General features: G+C 41.7%; 1 protein-coding gene across 2 annotated transcripts in view; it reads left to right on the forward strand.

Annotated features, from left to right (window-relative positions):
- The window catches only part of HCRTR2 (hypocretin receptor 2), a 131,447-nt gene that overhangs the window by 82,253 nt on the left and 26,378 nt on the right, over positions 1-22,816 (forward strand). For both annotated transcript variants that reach the window (XM_082249151.1, XM_082249152.1), the window contains exons 3-4: positions 10,611-10,854; positions 15,524-15,639. In XM_082249151.1, the coding sequence (XP_082105277.1) occupies positions 10,611-10,854; positions 15,524-15,639 (360 nt within the window). The remainder of the gene's footprint in view (positions 1-10,610; positions 10,855-15,523; positions 15,640-22,816) is intronic.

Raw genomic sequence — 22,816 nt, forward strand, 5'->3', positions numbered from 1 at the left:
GCAAACAAACAGTTAAAAAAAGGTGGAGGACTTCTTCCATATGCGAAACAGTCTGCATAGCAGTGGTGGGGGTAAATTCTCTGCATCCAGGCCTGCAATCACTGCAGGTAAAGGGAATCCACGCGGCCCATGGGGCCTATGGTGAGGCTCGGATGAGATCTTCAATCGGGTTTAACTTGTCTCCATTCAGGAGTAATGCGGTTAGGGCCTGTGGGTGCTGAAGGAAGGTCGCCGTCCGGAGGAAGGAAACCCCATTTTTTGGTAAGAGTGAGCCCTTCTGCCAGTGACTTGACTGCGTAGGTTTTATTTTCTTTCACAATCAGCAGTTTTGATGGGAAGCCCCACGAGTAAGTGAGCTGGTTATTGCGCAAAAGTTTAGTCAGTGGAAGAAGTTTTTTGCAGGCATGCATGGTATACTGGGACAAGTCAGCATATACAGCAATTCCAGCATAAGGGTCAGGCAGAGTGGACAGCTGTCTGGCTAGTCTCATGGGGTTGTCTTTAACATGGAAAAAGTGGACTCTAGCAATCACATCCCTGGGCACTTTGCCAGGGAGAAAGCTCGGTTTTTGCAGCCGGTGTGCACAGTCCACTAGTATTTCCCCGGCCGGGGTGTCTGGTAGCAAAGCATGTATAAACTGTTGGACATAACGCCGCAGGTCAGATGAAGGGACAGATTCCCCAATGCCACGCAGTTTGATGTTTTTCCTGCGTGACCTGTTCTCTATGTCCTCTAGCTTACTTTTAATCATGTCCAGTTCTTCCTCTTTATCATTATGAGCATTGTCCAGTTCATTGTGAGCTGTTGTGAACTCAGCCATGTTATGCTCCACTTGATCCACACGGTCTCCCACCTCCCCAATTTCCAGCTTCATCCGTGACACACATTCCATGAGGGCCCTGTTCATGGAGCCCTGTAAGGAGATGAGCATGTCTTTCATTAGCACATCATTCAGTGGCTGGCTGTAGTAGAGAAGTCCTGAATATGCTCATGAAATTCCAATGTGCTGTCTGACATATTAAGGCCTGCTTTGTCCCATGCATATGTGTGGGCCGCAGAGTGCTTCGGAGCCGATTTCTGGGGGCTCTGGTGCGATGTATGACCCGCAGAGGAGCGGGAGCTGCCGGTGGGAAAACTGGAGGTAAGGTGACTAGTGTCCCTGTCTTGCCGGTCAGTTGATCCGCGGGAGTCGCGGCACCGCGGGGAGGCCGCGGCGCCATCTTGGCTCCCTGCTGTGCTGGCGGAGTAAAAGAACTCCGTCAGTTTTCTGGGTCCCCCGCCAGGTTTGCGTTTCCCCATGGCCGTGGGTGTAAATAGGTGATAAGGTTCTGCCTCAGCAAGCCGTGGCACGATGTCTTCCGTAGCTGATGGTGTGGATTGCAGGCGGATGGCGCGGAGCTCCCCTTTCAAGCAGCCATCTCTGTCGGCTGCTGGCCACGCCCCCTATATATACCTTTCATTCTGTTTCCCTCCTTCTTTTTTTGGCGTTTACGTCCAGCTCTGCATCCTCTTGTAGGTACTCTTCTCTTGGCCATGCCCGGTCTCTTTGATTGTCTAAATAGGGATCCTTGGACCTCAAATGATCCATCCGTGGGCCACTGGGTTTCCCCCTCCAGGGTCTCCCCCCTCTTCTTCCTCCTCTGCCCCTTCCACCTCTCCATAAAAAAGGATGATTAGGGGTTGGGGTTCTGGGTTCCTCATAATTCAACAATTCTTGATATCTATTCTGTACTGAAATAGAGTATGGGGCCCAATGCCTGGAATTATTTCATTGCGGGGTTCCCCTTCTATATCCTCCTCCTTGGTCATTCTGCTGGTGAGGTCCTCTTTCACCTCTTTGGTCATAATATGCGGTAGGTATTTGAGTACCACCGCCATCTCCCGTACTGTAATCAACTGGTGGTCCCCCTCTATTTGGAGCAATATAAACATCTGGTATATGTGGTTGTTTCCCTTTCCCCCTAATAGGGGTACCTATTTGTGAGCTCCTGGGAGGTTTTCCTGGGGGCCTAATTACTTGGGATTTCACATGCTTATTATTAGCTAGGGTAGGGGCCAGCCACATATATATTTGATTATTTTTAAAATCCTCTACATCTCTATGGAAATTTTTAACCTTTTTCTTATGGGTCTCTTGGTCTACTGTTACCTGTGGTGTACCCTTAAAGGGCTCTATACTGCCCTGCATTTCCGCTATCTTCTTTTCTAAAATAGTCATTTTTCTTTTTTTCCTCTTTAAAACTAGGTCCTGTAGTTTGAGACCTACTCCATTAAAAAATTCTAACCACTCAGATTTGGATATTTCATCATTCAAACCATCTTGTGGGGTAACTTCCTACCTGAGACTCCGCATTATAATGCGTTCTTTGAGATACTGCTCAAATGTGCAAATATCCCACCAGGTACAAACTTGTTTCTCCAGTAGGTTGCCCAATATATTGAGGTCAGCCCCCAAATCATATTCATTATCATCCTTTATTTCATCTGAAAAGATGTTTTTTACATTTAATTGCCTATTTTTTAAAAATAGGATGGCATCCATAGCTGCTGATTTACTACAAAAACTTTAAAGAAAAGGAGACAAAGTACAGAGGGACTAAAAATTATAACCTATCACTTACTCGCTTATGCAAAACAACTGGTGAAAATTAGTGTTGTGAACCACCAGCCGCAGCACCTCACTACTATATATACTGCAGCTTCTATATCCGAGATATCTATTAGTAACAGGTGTATAAATGAAACCAATGGTAAAAATATACACTAGCAGCGCATTTGAACCAAAATGCTAAGGTTCCAGGGATAAAACTAATAATTAACCAGTCCACATATCAAAGTCAGTGCAATGTTCTTTGAAAAGTGCGGTGAATCCCTCTTCGGTCTTTGGTACATATGGGATGATGCACCACACCTCTGCCTGCCCCCCTAGGTAGTAAACACGTACCCTTGAAGAATGATATCAGGCGCTTTGAATTTCTCCAGCGAGACTCTCTATATTGATCCACTGTTATAACCACCGATCATAGATCTCTTGTCACAGACTCGCCAGCATTCTCCTCATCAACGGCACCATGAAATCATAAGGGGGAACTCATAGTGTATACCATTTAAAACAGATTTTATTGTATAAGTATCTGTAAAATCAAACTCACATTTCAGCATGTATTCACAGCAATGGAAACAAACATCATAGGACACCCTCACGGCTGCACTGTATACCGCCACTACTGTCACTCATACCTTCCGCAGCTCGGTACCAGCTCATGGACTTCCGGGTTCCTGGGCATGACGTCAGACAATCCGGGTAGTCTAGGTGACTGCGTGCGTGCGCACGCACTGACTCGTTTCATCATCAAGGACTTCAACTGAGGGTGTGGGCACATAGCACGGTCACCACCTTTTATTATCCTCCCATCTGGGTGGCGACCTCCTCCCCAGCCGGCCATGACACCGGAAGATTCCAAGGAAATCAGGCAGAACAACACCAACAATGGCGGATCACTGTACATGTTAGCAAAAAATATTATTTAAAATAAATAGCTCTAATGTAAAAAAGCGGGTGTTTCTCTTCTTCATTCTAGTGGTGTGAGGTCCCATTAAAAGTCCCTGGCCAGTAAAACAGGACCACTGAGACCACCACTGTCATCATAAGGTCATCAACATCCGACTTTGCACATCTCAATAATGCCATTAGAATACTGTTTACCTGTTTCTAATCAGTAACCACATGTCTAACAGTACAGCTGAGGGAGCGCACAATCAGTATTAACACTCCCCTAGCATAGTTTAAGAATGTGGAGTTAAAACCATGAGAAATAAATGCCCTCTTCAGGGCCAGCATTTTGGATCCTGTTAAATGGGTCTCCTGTAAGAAAATCACTTGAGGCTTGTACTTTTGAATGCAATTAGAGTGGCACAGTGGTGTAGTGGTTAGCACTTTCACCTAGCAGCAAGAGGGTCGCAGGTTCGAATCCCAACCATGACACTACCTGCCTGGAGTTTGCATGTTCTCCCTGTGCCTGCGTGGGTTTTCTCCAGGTACTCCGGTTTCCTCCCACTCTCCAAAGACATGCTGGTAGTTTAATTGGATCCTGTATAAAATTGGCCTTACTATGTATGTATGAATGTGAGTTAGGGACTTTAGATTGTACGCTCCTTGAGGGCAGGGACTGATGTGAATGTGTAATGTATATGTAAAGCGCTGAGTAAATTGACAGCGCTATATAAGTACCTGAAATAAATAATTAAATACCAGAGCCCACTTAACTTTTTCATTGAGGCCTCTAACATTCCAAGATAAGACTGTTAAAGTTTCCACAGCCATTGCAATAGTTGTAGCATTAGAACCATGACTCACAAGGATATAGTCCCCCTAGTGGACATTAGGGAAAAAGCAGTGGTCAAAGACAGCACCAGAAAAATTGGACAAGACAGAACATAAAAGTGCATGGATTGGAACACAGTCCCCACTTGTAAAGCAACCCCCCCCCCCCCCCGACTGCTCATAACCACAACTTTTACAAGCTTTAGCCCTAAACTAAACCAGTTAGTTAACTGTAGGGGATAAACAAACATCGGGTTTGATCATGCCTCCCTTCGGGGACACAACTGGTACAGTAATCTTTTAGCCATCTGAACCAGAGGAGTATCTTGATAGGATGTGAAATGAACCTTGTCCTGCAGCAGCAACAGATTAAGAGGAGTAGGGGAGGAGATAGCAGAAGTCAGCAAAGGAATCAGTTCAAGACAGCATTGTAGAGCAGGCTCTGCACAGGCACATGAAGTAGCATACGCTCTGTTAGTTCATTAAATTAAATTAGCACTGTTTTGTTGTTAGTGCAGAGGAGTGATATGGAATCAGGCTCTCCCCAGGGAATCCAGCCACTGATCAGCCTCCGCTCATCAAGGAAAAATTTCACGTTGCTTTTGTACACCACCCTCAATTTTGCAGGATACAGCATGCTATATGGAAGGTGCCTCTACCTAAGGCGTTTTTTCACATGTAGAAACGCGGCTCTCTGCTTTTTTGTGTTGAAAAATCATGGAAAATGGTAATAACATTATTGTTGAAGCTAAGATCCGCCAGCTCCCTCGCTCTCCGCAGTGCTGCATCCTTGTCCCGGTAATGGAGGATGCGTGCCAACATTGGTCTGGGCCTAGCTCATGGGATGGGACAAGGTCCCTGTGGTGATCCTGTCCCTGGCATGCTGGCTGTGAATATTTGAAGACTAAGGCAGCACACAACGTCCCGATGAAGGAAGTTCATCCTTTGCCAGACACCTTGACAGCAGTGACACTTGCACATAGCCTGTCAACTGAGGTTCTCTTTATTTTATGGTACTTCAAAACCCTATTGGATACACTCAAGTTGTATATATCAACGATCAGAACACTCTACCATTCAGTCCACCTTCAGGATATAGAGCCCAGTGTCCCTCTGTGTGGTCATCTTGGGGATTTAAATGCGCTTTTGATCATTGTAAGAGCAGTGATCCATCCACTCTGGTAAGAGGCTTGGAGATCTATGTGGTGGAGGTGTAGGATACCCTTGCTCACTGAGTGTCGTTTGCCATTATACACCAAGGGGTTAAAGGCGTGGTCTTATCTATATTCCATTTTCAACATTTTGAATATATGGACTTCACCTTGACTGTACCTACAGACATATATCAGCGCTGCATTTTATATACCATCATCCACCCCGGAGCAGATTCTCTGCTCTGCATTAGTAATGCGGTGTCTTAGCTTATGAACATTCTCCTGGAGGAGGGGGAAGTTCATCTGCAGGGCATCTATATGAGTTGTCAGGGAGGCCTGGCAGCTCTTAATGGTGTCCATGATCTGTGTCAGGGTAGGTTCCGCTACCTGGTTCTGCGCCTGGTTCCCATCCTCTTCACCAGACTGGGCAGCAGGCGGTAACTCCGGCCGATCTCCTCCTGTCCCTGGCCAGGATGAGTGCGAGCTGGCTGAGGCCACACTCCCCGGAGATGGAGTGCGGGCGCCATCTTGGGCCTTTATGAGAGAGCCCAGGCCATGGCCGCCTGGGGGCAGTGGGACGTCCCTGCCGTATTTAACCATACCCGGTGAGTGCAGGAGAAGGTGAGGAGTCTCAGGATGCAGTTTCCGTGCAGGTATGATGTCAGATGGCTCAGGATTCTGTGTTGGATCAATAGGCGGTGGTGGAGCTGAGAAAAGGCTCTCCTCACATCCCGGAAGTTGTACAGGCCCCCAGACACTATTCCTTACCTCATGCTGTGACAGGAGGAGAGAGCCGGTAACCAGATAATGTATAAGGGGACATCTGCACTGATAATCAGGGCACTGATTGATCAGTGCAGCCCCTACACAACCTATCAGTGCTGCCTATCAGTGCCCACCAGTGATGCCAATCAGTGCTGCAAATCAGTGCCTATCAGTGCCCATCAGCACTGCCAATCCATGCCCATCAGTGCAGTCTATAAGTCCTGCCTATCAGTGTCCATCAGTGCTGCCTCATCGGTGCACATCAGTGCCGCCTCATCAGTGCCCTTCAGTACCGCCTATCGGTGCCCATTAGTGTTGTCTTAGTGCCCATCAGTGTAGCCCCATCAGCGCTCATCAGTGAAGGAGAAAAATTACTTATTTGCAAAATTTTATAACAGAAACTAGGAAAAACTATTGTTATTTTCAAAATGTTTGTTTTTCTTTTTTTTTCATTTGTTTAGCAAAAAATAAAAAAAACTGTGGTGATTCAAAACCACCAAAAGAAAGCTCTATTTGTGTGAAAAAAAAAGATAAAAATATAAAAATTTAATGTTGCATAACAGGAAAGGAGTACACATTCCCAGTAGGCAAGTGGTTAAACATATGCTGTACCAACAATTAAATGATTAAAATACTTTCAAACAAAAGACAGTACCACATCTTTTCTCTCTTATATTTGCAATACATAGTGTACTTGAATAATTAGGTGATATGGTAAACTCTGTGTTAGGGAATGTACATTTCCCCAGCGATGATCTCCGATTTTAAAAGCATATACAATAAAGTACATAGTGCATAAATATATACAAAGAACTCACTGAATTTATGTTTGTTTTCATACACCTTAATATAAACTCTCGCGATATGAATCTGTATGTATATTGGTCCTCCAGTCACACCTCATAAATAAGTAAAATTAATTCCAATTCCAATTCATTGTAAAGCACACTATGTAAAGAGCAAAGTGCTATATATCCTCAAAAGAAAATTAAATCTTAAGTGCTGTGTATATATAGGGCTCACTGTGAAAGAAATGAACCAAAAAAATGAATGTTTGGCACAATTGTGTTAATCCTGCTAATTTTTAAATCAGTTGACATATATTTTAACTCACGTATGTTATGGTTAGTAATAACCAAGAAAAGTAATATGGTAAATTATCTGACATTGTGCATCCACATGCAATGAAATGAGGGATGTATAATGAAAAATATAATATAAAAAATTGTGTAGAACAGACAGTGATATCTGTTGGCACATTAGAACATATTTCTAATTTTCCCTCTTTATAATAATTGCTTCAAAACAAACATTGCTGTAGGAGAAGAATTATGGAAAATAAGGTGTAAAGTGAACTGTGTATTCAACTTACTTTTGCATCATGTTGCACCCTTCAAAATAACAACTGTTTCATGTTATATTGGCCAGAGATTTGGCCATATTATGTTCGGATAATAGGGTTGATTGATTAAAGGCAAATATACTGTGCACTGCAAGTGCAATTGCTCCAAAGCTTAGTAAATGAGGTAAAGTTTCACTTTGCAAATAATACCCAATCATATGCAAGGAAAATAAAACAGCATTTTTTCTTGCACATGATTGGATGATAGAAATCAGCAGAGCTTCCCCTCATTTTCGAGCTTCCCTTTAGATCTAAAGCAAATGCACTTAAAGTGCAATGCACCTTTAGTGCACAGTATATTTTCCCTTAGTGAATCAAACTCAATGGCTTGTGATATCTACAAGCAAAACAGTTAAATAATAAAATGAAATAGGGAGCAACCCAGTTTTGTTATTGCTACTTTATTTAACCACTTTACCACCGGAGGATTTTGCTGTCTTACGTCCAGGCCACTTTTTGCGATTCGGCACTGTGCAACTTTAACTGACAATTGTGCGGTCATGCAACGCTGTACCCAAACAAAATTTGCGTCCTTTTTTTCCCATAAACAGAGCTTTCTTTTGGTGGTATTTGATCACCTGTGCAATTTTTACTTTTTGCGCTATAAACAAAAAAAGTGCGGACATTTTGAAAAAAAATAACAATATTTTCACATTTATTTATATCAATTCCACCCCAAAAAATGTAAAAAATCAAAAAATTTTATTATTTTTGGCCAATTTGTTTTTTGCTATATATTTTTGGTAAAAAAAATCGCAATAAGTGTATTTTGATTGGTTTGCGCAAAAGTTATTGCGTTTTACCAACATTTTTGGTGGGTTTTTTTAACGAGTAATGGCGGCGATCTGCGATTTTTTTTTTTTTTTTTTTTTGCGGGACTGCGACATTGCGGCGGACAGATCGGACCCTTGACTGACATTTTTGGGGGTACCAGTGACATTACTAAAGTAATCAGTGCTATAAATATGCACTGTTACTGTAAAAATGACACTGGCAGGGAAGGGGTTAATTGTAGAGGGAGGGGTTAATGTATGCCTGGTGCTTACTGACATGTGTGGGGGGAGGTGACTGAGTGACACAGGGAGAGATCACAGGTTCAGCTAAGCTGAACCCTGCAATCTTACCCTGCCTGTCACTTAGGAGATCCGCCCGCTTTGTTTCCCCGACGATCAGGGAAGAGCGTCGGTGATCACCGCCGCTCCTCCCCTGGCCCGACTCCCACTGTTACTGAAAACAGGGGGAGCAAACCTCCGGCGGCGCGCGCGCCGCCCACAAGGGGAGGAGTCCAATGACGTAGGTCTACGTCGCTGGACGATAACGAGCCACATTGCCGCAGTAGCAGCAATGTGAGTGGGGCTAAAGTGGTTAACAGACATTTTGGGAGTTATATTGAGTAATCCTGAAATAAAACAAAACATGTGATCCATAGTTTTCCCCTCATTATCTGAACATAATATGCCAAAAACTTTGGCCAATGTCTTTTGAAATAAGGTTTGTTCAGTAGGATTTGTATTTCAAATAGTGAAACATGATAGAAAAGTCAGTAGAACACATCATTTAATTTACACCTTACTTTCCATAATTCTTCTCCTGACCTACAGTGCTTACAGTTATTTTGTCTGTGCCTATTTAGCCCTTTACAGCTGGCAGGAGATGACCCTTTAAAAGTTCATAATGCAGGAGGTATTGCATAGATTTCCTGGTCTCCTGAACCTGAACAGTTTCTGCAAGCTTTTAGTGACAGTGCAGTCACTAGGAGCGCACTCCCAGCACAAACAATAGAGGATGGTTGTATGTACATAGGTGACAGCCCAACACTAAGGCCCACCACATTGTCACTTATATGGTTATGGCCAGTGTTAAGGGTTAATATTAGACATTTCTGGGAGTCAGAGTCATAAGAATGACATTTCACTTTAATGATTTGCTGAAAACCTGTTTTTATTATGGTCCATAATAATTATAGTTTGTTGATGCATCAGGCATACCTCATAGATACACCCACCTTCATAAGACTGGCTATTATTACTCAGTAGTAATACTCATTACTTTTCATGTCATTACATTTAAATATTATATATATATATATATATATATATATATATATATATGTGTGTGTGTGTGTGTGTGTGTGTGTGTGTGTGTGTGTGTGTATATATATATATATATATATATATATATATATATATATATATATATATATATATATATATATATATAAACCCCTGCCTACATGGTGGGTGGGGTCAGACAAATTATTTAAAAAAATAAATAAAGGGGAAAAATAGCTCGCTAGTTATGTAGAGGACCGGAGGAGGGGTGGAGTGGAGGGATAATGTTTTGGAGGGTGAAGATTCGCTTTAAGAAGGTGGACAGCACCAGCATATAAAAATAGCTATTTCTGCAAGTAGCCAGGCTGACCCCAACATTTCCACCAAGCTAATTAATATATAATACAAAGGGGTTACAGCACAGTAGTACAGTAAGCATACACTTGTAGCCAGTAATATAGCAACTTTAGGCAACCCTGACCTTTATAGTTATCAGCCTGCACCATACAGTAGCAATGGAGAAATGAATGCTCAGGTCCGAATAGCTTCATATAAACAACAGCGCGAGAAACTGAGAATGTGTTGCCACATGTTAGGGGCTGATTCATAGAGGTATGGACAGCTGTCGGAGTACTTTACCGGTCCGGGAGCTGTCCATTTTTGTCTGTGTTAGGAGAGAGTGTGGTGCGTGATTCACATGGCTCAATAAAGAGCAGGGATGCCTTAAGTTGCTTATTTAAAAATAATTGTCTAGGATGGTTATCTAAAATCCATTTGTATTATTATTATATAGTCTTTTTCATGATGGTTTTCATTTCTGTTTATAAATAGGCAGCATTGATTATTTTTTTTTTTTTCTATCAAGGATTTTTTAATGGTTTACTAACAAGTCTTTTTTTTTCTTTTTTTTTAGACTGTGTCAGTTTCTGTTTCTGTGTTAACACTCAGTTGCATCGCCTTGGATAGATGGTATGCAATTTGCCATCCATTAATGTTTAAAAGTACTGCCAAGAGAGCAAGAAACAGCATTATAATTATTTGGATTGTGTCCTGTGTCATAATGGTTCCTCAGGCCATTGTTATGGAGTGTAACAGTGTGTTTCCAGATTTAGCCAACAAAACAATTTTATTCACTGTCTGTGATGAGCGCTGGGAAGGTAAGTGGCTAATTACTTTGTTATTCTAAGCATTGTAAGCACTTTTATTTTAATATTTTATCAATCTAATATTCTGAGTTATCAAGTGAAAAGTTAAAGGAATAAAATATAAACAAATATAAATCGCTGAAGTAAACAGAAGCTTTTGCTTTTCTTCACGCTGTCAGCATTAATAAAAGAAGAGAGGCGTTAACCAACTTCTGTTAGAGGGATATCGGTCCCTTAAGTGCCCAAAGTGCTGCTAATCAGTGCCCACCAGTGCCATCTATCAGTGCCCATCGGTACTGCTAATCAGTGCCCATCACTGCCTCACCATCAGTGTTACTTATCAGTGCTGCCTAACAGTTGATAGGCACTGATAGGCCATACTAGTGCCTATCAGTGCCCATCAGTGCCACCTCCACGTGCTGCATATTAGTGCCAATCAGTGCCACCTTTCAGTATCCATCAGTGTCACCCATCAGTGCAGCCGCATCAGTGCCACCTATCAGTGCTCATCAGTGCCCATCAGCGAAGGAGAAAAATTATCAGTGCAGCCTCATCAGTGCTTATCAGTGCCGCCTCATCAGTGCCCATCAGTGCAGCCTATCAGTGCCCATCATCAGTGGAGCACATCAGTGCCCATCAGCGAAGGAGAAAAATTACCTGTTTGCAAATTTTTATAATAAAATATGAAAAATGTTTAGTTTTTTTCTTTTCAAAAGGTTCAGTCTTTATTTGTTTGTCTAGCAAAAAATAAAAAACCCAGTGGTGAATAAATGCCACCAAAATAAAGCTCTATATGCATGAAGAAAAAAAAAAAGATAAAAATTTCATATGGGTACAGTGTTGCATGACTTTGCAATTGTCATTCGAAGTGTGAGAGTGCTAAAAGCTGAAAATTAGCATAGTTAGAAAGGGGGTACAGGTGCCCAGTAAGCAAGTGGTTGAAGTGTCACCTATGGGGAATTAGGGGTATCATAGATTTTTGCAATTCCACGAACGTTTACAATTTTTTGAATTGACATGTGTGGTATCTATCTACTTTATATTTTACCCAAAATTGTGAACAGAATTGTGTTTGTTTGCTCTAATGTTCATTTTAGTGTGTTTTTTTATTTTTGTTTTGCATTTGATAGATAACCAAGCAACATAAACAATTGCAACTACCTCCAGTTTATTCCCCAGGGTCTCTGCTTTTAGAAAATATATAATTTTTAAAGGGTTTACAGTAATTTCTAGCAAAAAATGCAGATTTTAACAAGTGTACAAAAAATGAAAAACATTGCCCCAGTAGACAAGTAGTTCAAATACATGATTATAACATAGGCACTGAATTAAGCACAATGAATGCAGTATAAGCAATGTTGAAAGCTGAAAAACGTATACCACTTTTGGACAAACCTGTATCATCAGCATGTCACTGGAGTACAACCAGTCAATTAAATTTGAAAAATAGATACAAGCTCTTAAAAATTTAAAATATTTTGTGAATTTATGGGGGGGGGGGGTTGATTTACTAAATGCACAAATTTGTTCACTTTACAAGAGAAGTTTCACTTTGCAAGGGGCTTTGCAACAGAGCTTAGTGAATGTGGTGAAATTTTAACCCCTTTCTGCTGCTGCCTTCCAGCCCTTTAAAAGCTTCTGGATGCCAGGAGGCGGAGGCTGGCATTCAGATTATGTGACCACTGTGATTGTCAGTTTTTTTTTTTTTTTTACTCCCACCACCCATTAGAACACAAACCAACTGAGGTTATTAGAATTCTGCAACATTGGGCTGAGAAACGCAGAATCTAAAATCAAAGAACCCAGAAACCTCAGCAGTGATTTGAAAGTTTGTTGCTACCTAAACTTTGCATTCATTAAATCATCCAGAAGGTCAAGCAAAAATACAGGACCACTGAACAAAGGGGAGAAGCAGAACACACAATAGTAATGCCATATATGGCTAAAGTGTCAAACTCTAAGGCTACATGTACACGGGACGTTTGAAAAAGTCCTTTAAACGCTGGAACTTGACAGCTACCGAACGACGTTTAAAAACGCCTGTTGTGTCGCGATGGCATGCCGCATTTGGACGCGCAATATATATATATGTATATATTCATTCAAATGAAAATGGCTGAAAAACATATATTTCTGTTGCATTGTGGGTGTTTGGGAGGGTCTCCTGATGTGTTTTGCAAAAAAACACCTCTGAGCGCAAACGCCGCTAAACGCATCCAAACGTGTCCAAACGCGGCATGCAAACGCGACACAACAGCGTTTTTAAACGTCGTTCTGTAGCTGTCAAATTCCAGCATTCAAACGACTTTTTCAAACGCCCCATGTACATGTAGCCTTATGTTAAACAATCACATCCCTGTGTCTTCTGTATTTTTCAAGCCCAGCAATACAATGAGGCAGAAGCTTGTACATCCAAAAGATTCAACACCTAAACACAAGGAAAGCAAGTGTAATACCTTTTAACATTCTATGAGAAGCTAAGCTGTAATTTGGATACAGGAAGGCTGGTGGACAGAGTATATCTAGATTTTGCTAAGGCATTTGATAAAGAACCCCACAAATGCTTAATTTACAAATTAAGATCTTTTGACATTGATTATATTGTATGTTCCTGGGTAGAAAATTGGATACAGGAGCACATCCAGAGTAGTAGAGTAGTGATTAATGACATATATTTCCTGAACAGTTTAGAATTGTGAGCTGTGTGCCCCAGGGTTCTGTCCTGGGACTAATTCTGTTTAACTTTAACTCCAACCAGAGATTGGAATAAATAGCTCAATCTCAGTGTTTGCTGATGATACAAAGTTAAGTAACGTAATAACCTTGACACAGGATTTAGTACCTTTGCAAGAAGACCTTGATAAAGTAAAGGGGTTGGCAGCTATATAGCAGATGAGATTTAATATTGAACCATGTAAAGTAATGCAAAGCCAAGCTCTAGCAAGGAAGGCAAGCAGACTATTAACATGCTGTAAAGAGGTATTTACTCACGAGATAAAACTATCATTCTGCCACTTTTTAAAACCCTGAGAAGGCCAATAAAACTAATAAGAAGGCTGGATGACCTCAGTTATGAGGAACAACTACAAACCATAAATATATTCTCCCTGAAGAAAAGAAGATTAAGAGAGGATATGTTCACAGTATACAAATCTTTAAATGGTAACTATATAATTGCAAGAAAAACTATTTAATATAAGATCTCTAAGGAAGACACACAGCCACACAATGAAGCTGACCAAGAAGTGGTTCCATTAGAAAATGCTGGTTCCTTACTGTTAGAGCAGCATCTTTACACATTTGATGGTGTCATGAATACACACTCAGGTTGAACTGGATGGGCCAGGTTTATTCAACCTTACCAACTATGTAATTATATGTACATGCAATGCACTGTAGTAAGGAATTCAAAGACCTGTACATTGGGGAGAAAAAAATAACCTCTCAACAAATGAAAAGTTTAACATAATAGGGCAAATGCTCTAGGTCAAGACTAAGCAGTTTTCCTGAACCTTAAGAGAAAAAAAAAAACATTATTTTGAGGATAGTGAGGTGCACATTTGGGGACAGAAAGGATAACTGGTTAGCAGAGGTGTGAAGGACGCCATCTATGTCAAACTGGAAAACATTCCTAAATGTTATTAACTACTAATTGCTGATAAATTATTTGTAATATTGAAAGTCTCTTTCATTATCATTTGTCTCAATTAGAGTTGTTCAAGTATATCTACTGTACAATGTGGATGTATGGATTACCTTAATCTCACTTAAAGGAGAAATATGGCCATACCTCTTTTGGCCATACTTCTTCAATGGATCACAGAAGTGCACTTAGTTCCTGCTACCTAAAGTCCATTGTCGGCTGACGGGGACCCTGACAATGTTGAGATTCACCAAGATGCCAGACCGACAGATGGTTAAGCCTCTCAGCATGCTGCTGAGAACCTGAGTCAGCTGTTCCAGCCCCTCCACAGCCCAACACTCCAGTGAACGCTGGGGTGGCAGAGCAGAGAGCCGATGACTGTTAGTCACCGGCTCTCTGCTCACTGAAGACTGTGAACTGAATGATCAGTGGTCTCTTACAATCATTAACGTAGTAAATCTTACAATCATTAACACAGAGACATCAGTAGAGGAGCTACAGTACAAAGCTGGTGATACTATGGATTTTGATTTTTGGGGCCCTAAAGGTCCAGTACATATTTTAAATCCTATTTCCAAAGCTGATGTATTTAGTGGCAGCTTACCATTTCCTACTCTTTCATGTGTTCATAGTAGTGTCCTAGGTTAAGGCATCACAAATATGTGTGGTTTCTTTTTGGGGCCTTAGATCAGCCCTGCATCAAAACATGTGAAGCACTAATTTCCCTCCATACATTGATGTATTGTGTGTCAAATTGCATTTTCAGTTGAAAGCAATGTTTGAAACAATTGTTGTGTCAGAATTGTTGAAGTGTGTTGTTAAAATTTGGTAAACAATAAGAGGTCTTTTTAATTTTTTTTCCCTTGGGATTCTCACAACATTCACCTAAGATTCACACATTTTTCTAACTGAATTCAATAGGAAGAATGTGTGGATCAAAGGTGAATGTTTTGTGAATCTTCGTTGAAAACATTTCTAAATAGACTCTTGTAAGTTTTCTCTTCCAAACTTATGCATATTTCACTTTTTCTTTTTTAGGTGACATTTACTCCAAAGTTTATCACATATGTTTCTTCTTCATAACTTATATGGTTCCATTATGTCTGATGATTTTAGCCTATTTACAAATTTTTCGAAAATTGTGGTGTCGGCAGGTGAGAATTAGTTTTTTTTAAATGTGTGCTACTGTTGAAGATGTATTGCTATTTTTTGTTAAATAACTTTTTATTGAGTAAAAAAAAAGAAGCAAAATAGTTTACAAAACAACGTAACCAATTTTTTATGGAGCAAAAACAACGTTTACAACAAAATCAAAGGAGGTGAACAAAAGTCCATCCTTCGAGGATAGGGACTACACAACCACGTGAAACTTAAATAAGCTTTGTGTTAGTCATTAAGAGACAAAAAAGGGGGTAATTATAAGCAGAAGAAGTAGAGTATAAAGAAAGGAAAATAATGAACAAAGAGAGAGGGAGAAAATAGGAGCAGAGCACGGAGAGGTGGTGGTCTTTTTAGAGATATTCAGAAAGGTACAATGAGATCACTAACCCATCTAAAGTGGAAAAAGACAGCAGCCTTAATTTTGTTTAGACATAATATCTAGGTAGGTGGAGTGTAAAAGGGAACCAACCAGCCCATATTTTGTAGGATTTGGCGGCCAAGTTATGGTATTCAAACGTAAGATCTTCCATATGATATACTGTATGTGGTTTACAACTTGAAGCCAATATTTCATGGTGGAAGTGGCAGATTGTTTCCAGTAGAGCGGGATAATTATTATTATTGTTATACAGGATTTATATAGCGCCAACAGTTTACGCAGTGCTTTACAATATAAAGGGAGACAATACACCAACAGTACAATTCAAAACAAGCGGATAGAAGGGCCTTGCTCTTGTGAGCTTACAATCTAAGAGGGAGGGGCTGGTGAAACAAAAGGTAGTAACTGTGAGGGATGAACTGATGAGGGAAGTATAAGATTTGGTTGTTAGCTGAAGGCAGGATAGGTCTCCATGAAAAGATGAGTTTTCAGGGATCGCCTAAAAGTGGACAGAGTAGGAGATAACCGGACAGATTGGGGTATTGAGTTCTAGAGAATGGGAGAGGCTCTGGAGAAGTCCTGGAGGCAAGCATGGGAGGAGGAGCAAGGGAAGGTCTTGGGGGAGGACAGTTTGGGTGATATTTGGAGATAAGATTGGTGATGTAGCTTGGGGCAGAATTGTAAATGGCTTTGTATGGTCTTGTTAGTGTTTTGAGTTTTATATGTTGGGCAATGGGAAGCCAGTGCAGGGATTGGCAGAGGGGAGTGGCGGATAAGAGATTTTGATGCATTTAACCACTTGCCGCCCGCCCGCCGTCAAATGACGGCGGGACGGTGCGGCCATTGTTCTGGGCAGACGTCATATGACATGATCCCATTAAAGCAGGGCAGGCGCGCGATCGTGTGCGCGCCGCCCTGCACTGCCGGTGTCGGCGTGTCCCCGGGACACACCCCGTCACCGGCAGGGGGGAAACAGCCAATGGGCATGGCTGTTTCCCATGTGATCGGCTGTGTTCCAATGACACAGTCGATCACAATAGCAAAGCCCAGAATCAGACCGCGCATGCGCGATCGGGAGAGCGCAGCGCGGTCATGTCGGTGGCTCTGTGTTCCCTAGGAACACAGCTAGTCACCGGCAGTAGTAAACAGTCACTGACAGTGAGTGTTTACTATGTGATCGGCTGTGAATCCATTCACAGCCGATCACAAAATGTAAACACAGAGCAGTAACTCACTGTTACTAGCTCTTCTCCCCTCACACAGTTTCCAGTGTGAGGAGAGCAGAGCTAGAAACAGTGAGTTACTGCTCTGTACACCTGTAAAAGTAAAATCACAAAAATAAATGTCCCCACACAGTCCTCAGCCCCCCCCCCCCAATTGCACCTGTCACCCAATAGTCACCTCATCAGTGCCCAGAAATTGACACCCATAAGGCTACGTTCACATGTGAGCGTAGCGATCGCGGGCAGAATCACTGCGATTCTGCCCGCGATCCGGAAATCATTGCAAATTGCGGGACGCCTGTGCGTTGCCCGTGATTTGCAATAGCACCCCAAACGCTGTGCGATGTTGCAGCAATTTCCACCTGCCGAATCGCGGTAACATCGCGCAAACAACGCATGACGCCCAAAAAAGGTACAAAAGCTTCTTTGGGGCGTCATGCGTTGTTTGCGCGATGTTACCGCGATTCGGCAGGCGGAAATCGCTGCAACATCGCACAGCGTTTGGGGTGCTATTGCAAATCACGGGCAGCGCACAGGCGTCCCGCCATTTGCAATGATTTTTGGATCGCTGAAGAATCGCAGTGATTCTGCCCACGATCGCTACGCTCACATGTGAACATAGCCTAAAGTGCACCTGTCACCAGAGACTGCCATCAGTACCGCCGTGCACCATCGCCCGTCACCTGTCACCCATCGGTGACCATCGCCCGTCACCTGTCACCCCATCAATCACCGTCACCTGTCACCCCATCAGTCATCGTCATCTGTCACCCTATCAATCATCGTCACTTGTCACCCCATCAGTGATTGTCACTTGTCACCCCATCAATCATCGTCACTTGTCACCTCGTCAGTGATTGTCATCTGTCACCCCATCAATCATCGTCACTTGTCACCTCATCAATCATCGTCACCTGTCACCCCATCAGTCATCGTCACCTGTCACCCCATCAGTCATCGTCACCTGTCACCCCATCAGTCATCGTCACCTGTCACCCCATCAGTCATTGTCACCTGTCACCCCATCAGTCATTGTCACCTGTCACCCCATCAGTCATTGTCACCTGTCACCCCATCAGTCATCGTCACCAGTCACCCCATCAGTCATCGTCCCCTGTTTGCCATATACATGCAACCACTTACCGACCGCCTAACGACTATATGCGTCGGCCATTAAAAGCTAAATACTGGGGTTATGGCAGCAGATAGCTGCCATAACCACGGTATTTTTTTAAACGGCGGGCGGTCAGCTTTCAGATAAGGGTGGAATTACCCTTACGGTGCAGGGGAAGAGGTGACCCCCCCCTCCCGCCGCTTCCCAGACGTTTTCCCAGCTTACCGGATCCGCCGGCAGCGGGGAAAACTATCCGGTCCCGGATCCTCAGAGACAGGAAGTCGAGTGAGGGCAAGATGGCCCTCACTCGACTCTATGGTCTTGGAGGACCGGAGCTAAGTCAAAAGTCGTTGCCTAGCAACCGGTTTAAAGGGCCGCTTTTTTTTTTTTTCCTTTTTCAACATTTTTTTTTCTTTTTTAGTGTAGTTGTGAGGTGTGAGGTCTTTTTGACCCCAGATCTCACAATAAAGAGGACCTGTCATGCCTATTTCTATTACAAGGGATGTTTACATTCCTTGTAATAGGAATAAAAATGATCAAAACATTTTTTTTTTAAACTGTGTAAAAATAAAAAAATAATAAAAATAATAAATAAAATAAATAGGAAAAAAAAATTAAAGCGTCCTGTCCCCGTTAGCTCGCGCGCAGAAGCAAACGCATATGCAAGTCCCGCCCACATATGTAAACGGTGTTCAAACCATACATGTGAGGTATCTCCGCGATTGTTAGAGCGAGAGCAATAATTTGAGCTCTAGACCTCCTCTGTAACTCTAAGCTGGTAACCTGCAGAAATTTTTAGAATGTTGCCTACTGGGATTTTTAAGTACCAATGTTTGGCGCCATTCTGTGAGCATGCGCAATTTTGAAGCATGACATGTTGGGTATCTAATTACTCGGCGTAACATTATCTTTCACATTATGGAAAAAAATTGGGCTAAATTTACTGTTTTCTTATTTTTTAGTTCAAAAAAGTGAATTTTTTTCAAAAAAATTGCATTTGGAAGACTGCTGCACAAATATGGTGTGATAAAAATGTTTGCATGATCTCCATTTTATTCTCTAGGGTCTCTGCTAAAAAAAATATATAATGTTTGGGGGTTCTAAGTAGTTTTCTAGCAAAAAAAAATTATTTTAGCTTGTAAACACCAAGTGTCAAAAATAGGCCCAGTCTTAAAGTGGATAAATGGACAACTTTGTGAAAAGTGCTACTTGGATGTTAGGCCTCTGTATGTGGCTAGGCTGCGTAAAAGTGTTACACATGTGGTATCGCCATACTCAGGAGGAATAGCAGAATGTATTTTGGGGTGCAATTTTTGCTATGTACATGCTATGTGTTAGAAATATTGCATAAATGGACAGCTTTGTGTAAAAAAAAAAAATGCGTTTTCATTTTCTTTCCACATTTTCCACATTTTCCAAAAACTTGTGTAAAAAAATGACATATTCAAAAGGACTCATTATGCCTCAAAAATTATACGTTGGGCTGTTTGCTTTCCAAAATGGGGTCATTTTATGGGGGTTTCCCTTGTCCTGGTGCTCCAGGGCCTTCAAAAGTGCGATAGGTTGTCAGGAAATTATATGTGTAATTTGTGCTCCTAGAATGCCGGACGGTGCTACTTGGATGTTAGGCCTCTGTATGTGGCCAGGCTGTAAAAAAGTCTCACACATGTGGTATCGCCATACTCAGGAGTAGTAGAATGTGTTTTGGGGTGTAGTTGCAAGTATACATATGTTGTGTGAGAGAAATAACCTGTTAATACGTCAATTTGTAAAAAAAAAAAAAAAATCTTCATTTTGCAAAGAGTTGTGGGAAAAAATTACAACTTCAAAAAACTCACCATGCCCCTTATTAAATACCTTGGAATGTCTACTTTCCAAAAAGGGGTCATTTGGGGGGTATTTGTACTTTCCTTACTTTTTAGTGTCTCAAGAAATGAGATGGGCCTTCAGTACATCAGGTGTGATCAAGTGTGATACATTTTCAATGATTAGCACCATAACTTGGGGACTCTATAACTTTCACAAAGACCAAATAATATATACTTATTTGGGTTATATTTACCAAAGATAAGTAGCAGTATAAATTTTGGCCAAAATTTGTGAAGAAAAATTACTCATTTGCTAAATTTTATGACAGAAACAAAGAAAAATGCGTTTTTCACAATATTTTCAGTCTTTTTTTATTTATAGCACAAAAAATAAAAAACCCAGTAGTGATTAAATACCAAAAAGAAAGCTCTATTTGTGTGAAAAAAAGGACACACATTTTTTATGGGTGCAGTGTTGCATGACTGAGTAATTGTCATTCAAAGTGTGAGAGCGCTGAAAGCTGAAAAACAGTCTGGGCAGGAAGGGGGTGAAAGTGCACCACGCAAGTGGTTAAAAAGATGGGAAGTGATAGATTGCCTATGTTGGCCTGTTAATTCACTTGCATAATGAAAGAGTACAACCCAGGGGTCATTAGGTACTGTAGACGCTTGTATGATTTCTATTTAATGCAGGATTTCAGACAACAACTGTCTTATATGTGGGCATTCCCACCATATATGAGCCTGTGTGGCTATGCTTCACATACCCACCAGCAAGTATTCGAGACATCAGAGAATATTTTTTGAAACAGAGTGTGTGATGCCATCATGATAGGAATTTGAAGTTAACTTCCTGCCTTGGACGAGATGGATGAGGTATGTGCCAACTGTAGAATAGGGGATTGTTGATCATCTGTTAAAATGCTGCAAAGATCTTGCTCCCAGGTCTTCAGATACTTGGGAAAACCTGTAGATTCCATAGAGAGAAATACTTGATAGAACTATTCCTAAAATGTAATGCTTTTACACAAAAAAGAAAACCGATTGATTTTAATAAAGAAATGCATGCAATATCAGTGAAGACTTGTAGGAAAAGAAATAGCCGCACATCCAGGGATTCCAATAGGTTTCAAATACCTTTATTTCCAAAAAGTTGCAAGTGATGACAGCAAAGACACCAGCATGAAGTCTCGTAGTTCACACATACATCTTGTGCTTAATCATTACTATTGGTAATTGGTAATCATTTGGTAATGATTAAGCACAAGATGTATGTGTGAAACGCGTCTACGAGACTTCATGCTGGTGTCTTTGGTGTCATCACTTGCAACTTTTTGGAAATAAAGGTATTTGAAACCTATTGGAATCCCTGGATGTGCGGCTATTTCTTTTCCTACAAGTGTTCCCACGGAGGCGGGCCGGGGCCAGCACTCTATTGGATATCCTATCTCCTGGCAATCACCACACACTATACACCTGGAGCAGTGTCTTTCCTTTCTTTAATATCAGTGAAGAGCTTTCAGCGCAAAAGATAAGTCAAAGGACTAGTTCTTGATCACATGACTGCTGTAATAGCCTGTGGTCAGCAACTGTATAGCCTGCCCCTCTACTCTCTCTTCTCTTGAATAGAGAAAAAGGTATATTTGAGAAGATTTACTAAAACTGCTGCACACAGACCTTTGGTGAAGCTGTGCATAGTAACAATTCAGCTTCTAACTTCAGATTGTTCAATTAGGCTTTGACAATAAAACCAAGAGGCTGATAGGTTACTATGCACAGCTGCACCAGATTTTGTGTGCACCTTTTTTTTTTTTTTTAATGCCCCCCCCCCCAATTGTATCTTTTTCTCCTTGCTGAAGGAGAAGTTTGTAACCGAAACATGTATAAAGTAAATACAAATAGGATAAGATAGCTAGATAAGGGTTTGATCTAGATTAGGGTTATGGTCAAGGTTAGTGTCAAGGTCAGGGTCAAAGGTCAGGCCAAAAAGGTTAGGGTTAGTGTATTTTAGGCAGGATAAAAAAATGAAATGCATACTATTATTTCTTGGCCATACTATGGGTACAAAAAACAAATAACATATACTGTACATATGTGGTGGACCGGATCAACCGGCACCCCGACCCGGCAACTCCGTTGAGGGATGCTCCTATTGCTTCCCGAGGGCTCCAAGCACTCCACCAGACACCATAACTGCCTCAGACCCAAGAACCGCCGCAGCTTGGTTAGGGTCTCACCGTCTCCTACCCACCCTGGACGTACGACAAGGCTCCAGGTTCCCGTGGATTAATCTCTTTTTCCCCAGAGAGTGCAGAAGAACAAGCTCTTACGCAAGCTCTTACAAGAGCTTAGTGATTATCCAAGGGAGTATAGAGGACATAGCAATCCCTTGTAGCCGATTCCCCCAATGAGAGACAGTACTCTAGATTGAGTGTGAAGTATATCTATTTATTGAACAAGAAACATACTTTTATACAGTTTTCCCCACAAGGTTACCACCCAGGTGGACCTTGTTGGGGACAGGACATGACATTCACAATCCAATAGGAACAGGGTTTTACACTCAGTCATTCCTATACAGTGTACACAATCCCTCCCCTGGCTTAATACATTATCTTATGCAGATGAAAGTGTATACAGGAACAG

Source organism: Pelophylax lessonae, assembly GCF_965119305.1.
Source record: "Pelophylax lessonae genome assembly, chromosome: 3".
NCBI classification, from domain to species: domain Eukaryota; kingdom Metazoa; phylum Chordata; class Amphibia; order Anura; family Ranidae; genus Pelophylax; species Pelophylax lessonae.